This window comes from Priapulus caudatus, unplaced genomic scaffold (assembly GCF_000485595.1).
Source record: "Priapulus caudatus unplaced genomic scaffold, Priapulus_caudatus-5.0.1 Scaffold182, whole genome shotgun sequence".
NCBI classification, from domain to species: Eukaryota; Metazoa; Priapulida; class Priapulimorpha; order Priapulimorphida; family Priapulidae; genus Priapulus; species Priapulus caudatus.
The window spans coordinates 335570-341234 of record NW_014577243.1 but is presented as its reverse complement, the minus strand read 5'-3'; the positions used below and the strand labels follow the sequence as shown (position 1 = coordinate 341234).

At 38.3% G+C, this 5665-nt stretch overlaps 1 protein-coding gene across 1 annotated transcript in view; it reads left to right on the top strand.

Annotated features, from left to right (window-relative positions):
* Positions 1-5665, top strand: part of LOC106806843 (leucine-rich repeat-containing protein 32-like) — a 20872-nt gene that overhangs the window by 3524 nt on the left and 11683 nt on the right. Inside the window, exons 3-8 of the mRNA XM_014808969.1 lie at positions 2427-2566; positions 2670-2765; positions 3098-3273; positions 3855-4040; positions 4358-4497; positions 5032-5183. Of these exons, the coding sequence (XP_014664455.1) occupies positions 2427-2566; positions 2670-2765; positions 3098-3273; positions 3855-4040; positions 4358-4497; positions 5032-5183 (890 nt within the window). The remainder of the gene's footprint in view (positions 1-2426; positions 2567-2669; positions 2766-3097; positions 3274-3854; positions 4041-4357; positions 4498-5031; positions 5184-5665) is intronic.

Below are 5665 nucleotides of genomic sequence, written 5' to 3'. Positions count from 1 at the left end.
AGGTATTATAAGGCTAGTAAATGACGAATTTCCCTTGTTTATTGATGTCACACTCCTCCCTATTATACACTCCTGCTATAATGCATCATCGATACACAGATACACAGATCGATGGAATACACAGCCCTGTGAAATCATCCCACTGACCACTTTGATATAATCCACATGCTTGACCCGACTTGCCAAGCTAACCACCATGATCTAAACTGTTCATTGCTTAATATACCGAGAAAACAACAACAACAACACACGTCTCCCTTGCAATACCCCACAACACAACACCTTGAAATACCAAAATGCGCAATAAATACAATGAAAGAAAGTAGATATCATAACATCACTGAAAAAAACAAAAATCCCCAGGAGTACGTATAGCTCCATCCACAACGAATATCACTAATGACCATATGCCTTCAAGGTATGTGTGATCAATCACATACATCGAAACCCAGGTCACTCGTAATACCCCTCTCCTCAAGATCTTTAAACAACCCCATGGGTGTATGCAGGGGGGGGGGTCGTGAGGGTCGTACGACCCCCCAAAATTTTAAAAGGTCCACATTTTTTCCAAAGACTTTTTTTCGAGGGCATTTTTACAATGACATAAATGAAAAAGATCAGGTACCAGCAATGAGTCCAAAGACATTGCCAATTGCGTGACGTAAATTCCAAGCAATTCTGAAACTGAGCCTTTTTTTAAACAAAATTTTGTTTCATAAAAGAGAGACAAAGACAAGACAAGATAAAGACAAAAAGTTCAAAAAACTCTGTTTTCAACTGAGTCAGAAAACTTTTTTTTTAAACTGATAAATTTTTTTTTGAAACAAAATTTTTTGGTTTTAATTAAATTGTCAGGGGCGTGTACAGGACGGACCCCCCTGCTCGCGCAGAAAACGCATCTAAGGAGGTCTAATTTCAAAAATTTTCGGGGGGAGGGCAGTTTGGGTTACGGTTAGACCCCCCCCTGGTACAAATCCTGTACACGCCCCTGATTGTATTGACATTGTAATCACATCTTGCTGCTATTTCATTGTGAAAAGGTCCAAAAAATTATGATCACGACCCACCCAGAAAAAATCCTGGATACACCCCTGATTACCCTGCCATTATATATGCCATGTTCCTAACTAAATATACTCTGCCGTATTCAGCGTCACACTTTTCTCAAAATAACATCATCTGTGCTTGCCATTACCACGTCGCCAGCCTTCTATAGTATCGAACTATACACCTGTGCATAACTATATATCATACGGTTATCTCTTGTGCCTTCCTTATGGCGTGACTGAACGAATCCTTATATCGTTCAGGTACGCCCTAGTATCTTAGGGTGCTTACACATCTAGCGTATCTATATTCCGTGCTCCCTGACACGTTATGTGGAGGATTCCCAGCGTATATATGCTGTGACAAAAATCCCCCGTAGTCCTTCTCTCGGACCATGTACGCGATTTGTCTTTACAGAGACATAACTTTAGCTGCGTATGCTAACCTCGTTTCCATGCATTAAACGTGACGCATGATACGTTCGCGTAGGGCCCTCTTCGCCCTTTATCACACGCGTGCCACGGCTATCTATCCTAGCCCGTGTAACGCTCTCTAGACTCTATGCACCCTATAACGCTCTATTGTGGCACAAACCGTCCGCACAGGCAATATCGTCAGTATACTTAGCAGTCAGGCGACAGTAAACAGCGTTAGCACAGCGAAATTTATACTAGGAAAACTGCAACACTTACCACGGCATTATATATCTTCCTCTTCTTTCTTCCAGCTTCTTTTCTCGGCTTCCGTTGCTCTGTCTGCTCTGGCGTCTCGGCATTGCCTTATTTCCTTCCGTCTCTCCTTCTCTCTCTTCTTCTGTCTCTCTTGCTCTCTCGTCCGCTCTCCTTTTATCTCTCTCCAATCTTCTTCTTCTTTCTCCAGTTTTCTTCCGTGGCTCCGTGGATCGTGAATCGTTTGTAGCATCTTGCGTTATGTCCGCAAACTCGGTTCTAACTGTCGACGGCACCAAAAGACCGGCCATTTTAGATGTTGTTATTTAGAATAGTAAATGTTTGCAAAATGCGCATAATTTCATTTAAACCTCTAATTGTACAAGAATATTAGTAAAATACCCTGGTTGAGCATTGTAATGATAGGAGGTTGAAACATTCATATATTCAGAAGGATAGAGAAAATGAGAAAATTTATGTTTACTAATCGTTATCCTTGAGAATCTTCTCAATCATTCGTGCTTTAGCTAATAATGTAATTTTTTTCACTTGTGATATTAATAATTCTATTTATAATATTTCTATACAAACATTTTCATCTATTACGTTTACAATCAAAACTATTTCATATTAGCAAGTGGCTCATGATCAACTGTTTCTCACATGCTTGTACGGCAAGTTGGATTTTATTTTTGGTATTTTGAATTTTAGGTTCTGAACCTGGCTTACAATAACCTCTGCGATGCTGATATATTGGCCCTGGGAAAACTAAAGTGTATCCGGATTCTCAACTTATCTTCAAACCAGCTTTCTACTCTGCCAGAAAATTTAGCTGTTAGAGACTGGCACGGGTATGGTTGGCTCGTTTTATGCATGTAACGTAGCAGTATATGCAATTCTAACTAAATTATAGTTTAATTATGTGTGCCATGTATTACATACCTACTGATGCAGGGGATCAGCATACTTTAGAAGCTTAGAGGAACTTACTCTGGAATCCAATTATCTGAGTGGCGAATCAACATTTTTCTGTCTAGCAGGACTACCAAGGTAATAAAAGAAACTCTACATGTCAATGCAGATTCATTAATGCAGTAAAGTGCACCTACTGTTAGATTTCATATCTGGTTCACGCTTGTCTTTTTAATCTGTCCAAGGTCTGTGCAATATTTCATTAAAAAGTTCCCATTGCTTAATTGTTGTGGTGGCAATTTCAGGCCCAACCACAACTGAGAAATTGTGGTTCCTGCTAGAACTATCCCATGGGATGCAAGATCTGTCGCACCCCTATTTATGTGTAGTTTCTTTATCACTCAGTTTACCATATATATCAAGCTATCAATATAACAGATTAATCTTAATTTTACACTGATATGTTAAAGGCTGAAACACCTAAACCTCAGAGGAAATGGGTTGTGTGCTGTGCCACATCTATCGATCAAAGACAGCTGCTTTAAAGCAGATGAAGTGAAAGGCCTTACTGTTTTGCACAAAAAGGTAAACAAGGGGACACAGAAGGCAACAAGGCATACGACCATTACAGCACTATCCAATCAAGGTAAGCATAGTGCAGAAAAAGGTGTGCTTTGATAACCATGTTTATATAAATAGAGCACTTTAAATTTTAAGCACCCCTTGGCATATAAATTGGCCACATTTGGTTGCTTTTTTTGATTTTCACAGATGAGTTCTGTATTTTGGCACATGAAGTTAGTGCCAGCCAATTGATAATTGGAATATGCTGGCAAATTATTGGGAAGTCTGGTGACTAGCAAAACTTGGTTTCAAATGTTCACACCGTGGGGAAGGCAGCACAATGAGCACATATTATAGCTACACAGAAGCACCTGCCAGTGAAATCATGCAGTTTCTTTGTTTTAAGAAAATTGATAACTAAGAAAGCAAAACGACCTGCTATTTGCCAAATAAAACATCTTAAGGTAAACAAAATAAATATAGTGATGCTTCAGAACATGGCACAAGTTGAGATAGATAATCCTAATTATTTGATTATTTTACTTCACATAATTTACTTGCATATTAGTTATTACATACTTGCATGCTTTATTCACATACTATACATCATTTATCTACATGCAACTCAACTGTGTTTTCTGCTAGTATTTGTTACCTATGCAGGTTTGCACGATTCTAATGATGCACAAGCCTTTGTGAGTAGAAGCGCACAATACATAGGAGCAATGAACTACCTGGGACTATCTCTCCAGGTTGTCAAACATGCAGTGACTCCTGCTTGCATAAAACCCCACAGCCATGAGAGTAAGGAAACGATAACGACCAACCTGCAACTGAAACAAAAAAATAGTATGTATTTGTATTTTAGTCTATTACGTTGGTAACATCCCGGTTGGTCTACTCCCATTTTTGCAACTCCCCTTTTCATCTACTCCCATTTCATCTAATCTCAGAATGGTTAATAGTGCCATTTCGTCTACTTTCATCTACCTAGTTAGTTTTTGGTCTACTCTTTCTCTAAGAGTGTATTTGGGTCTACTTTGTATTTAGCTACTTTGTCTAATAATATTAGAATACATATTATATATATTATCTTTCTGACTGTGTATCGCGATGTGTATCATATTGTGACCCTAGTGTATCATTACACCTCTCGTAAATTCTAGGTGAAAGTTCTGGTATAGCCCAGGAGAAGCAACCAACAGAAAACCTAGGTCTGCTCAAGAATGAAAACGAAGAACACTATATTAACATCAGCAAACCAGCATTTCCGTGCCTGCAATATTTAGATCTCTCTTGCAATAAGGTAATGAAATGTGCATATATGCACATAGAGAATATAAAAATACATTATTTCAAAAGTCACGTTGTAGCTGCAGGTAATCGGTACGTTACTTGTGAGCTGCCAGCTCTCTTGATTTGGCAAATGGATGTGGACATGCAGCTGTTTACATAATTTAATTTACACGTTATAAGGATAATAAATTAGACTGTGAAACATCTTAGTTGCACCTGGTGATCAGATACAGAACAGAACTGTGAGAAATCACTTTGAGAGTTCTAGCTTCTAAAACCTACTAAGACCTAAGAGCTTAACTCAGCTACTATACTGTTAAGAGATTTTTCGTATTGGATGATGATCTTGATGAAGCAGAGTGAAAAGAAAATTTTTTGCATTACTATTTCTATTTGTTTGCTTCTTACTCAAAAATAAATCAAGTATGTACAGTGTTCAAAACTAAATTTTTTGAGTACGTGCAACATCTTGGGCAAGTGCCTTTTAAATGTTACACGCCCAACTGCAAATATTTAGTAATATATGCATTTATCTTTTTTACAGGTGAGAGATGAAAAGTGTCTCTTAGCTATTGCATCCTACCCAATGCTCACGGAGCTTGTTTTGTATGGCAACCCTCTTGCTACCAACACCAAAGGCTGCCCACCTCTACTGGAACATTGTCTTGCTAATAGGCTTGGAATCACTATTGTTAGGTAAGTAATTTTACATTGACATTAATGTACCCATATTGACAAATCAGCAGGGTTATGCTTAACCAGCATGCAGAAACTTTGATGCTACCTGGTAATCCTAGGGAATTTGACACAGTCAAGATTGTAAAATGACATTTGCTTCAGGACATCTGTAACACTTATTTTGCTGGCAAAGATATAGTTATTGTGCAATAGGCTAAGGTTTGGTTTGCCATGCTGCATATATTTTTCACAGTGTGCACTCATAGTGCAGCGGCCGAGACCCCAAAAATTAAGTGCACCCCTATAACAAGCTGGGACTGGTCTCATTTTAACCGTCTGGATTCCTAGTTTATGAAAAGCCATGTTGTAGTTGCAGCAACCTTGGCCAACATGCCGAATTAACCCTTTTTTTACGGTGAAATCTGAAAAAAATTTCAGTTACTTGCTTATTTTATGAAATTAGCCCCATTATATTTTATAATTGATGGTTATATCAATGT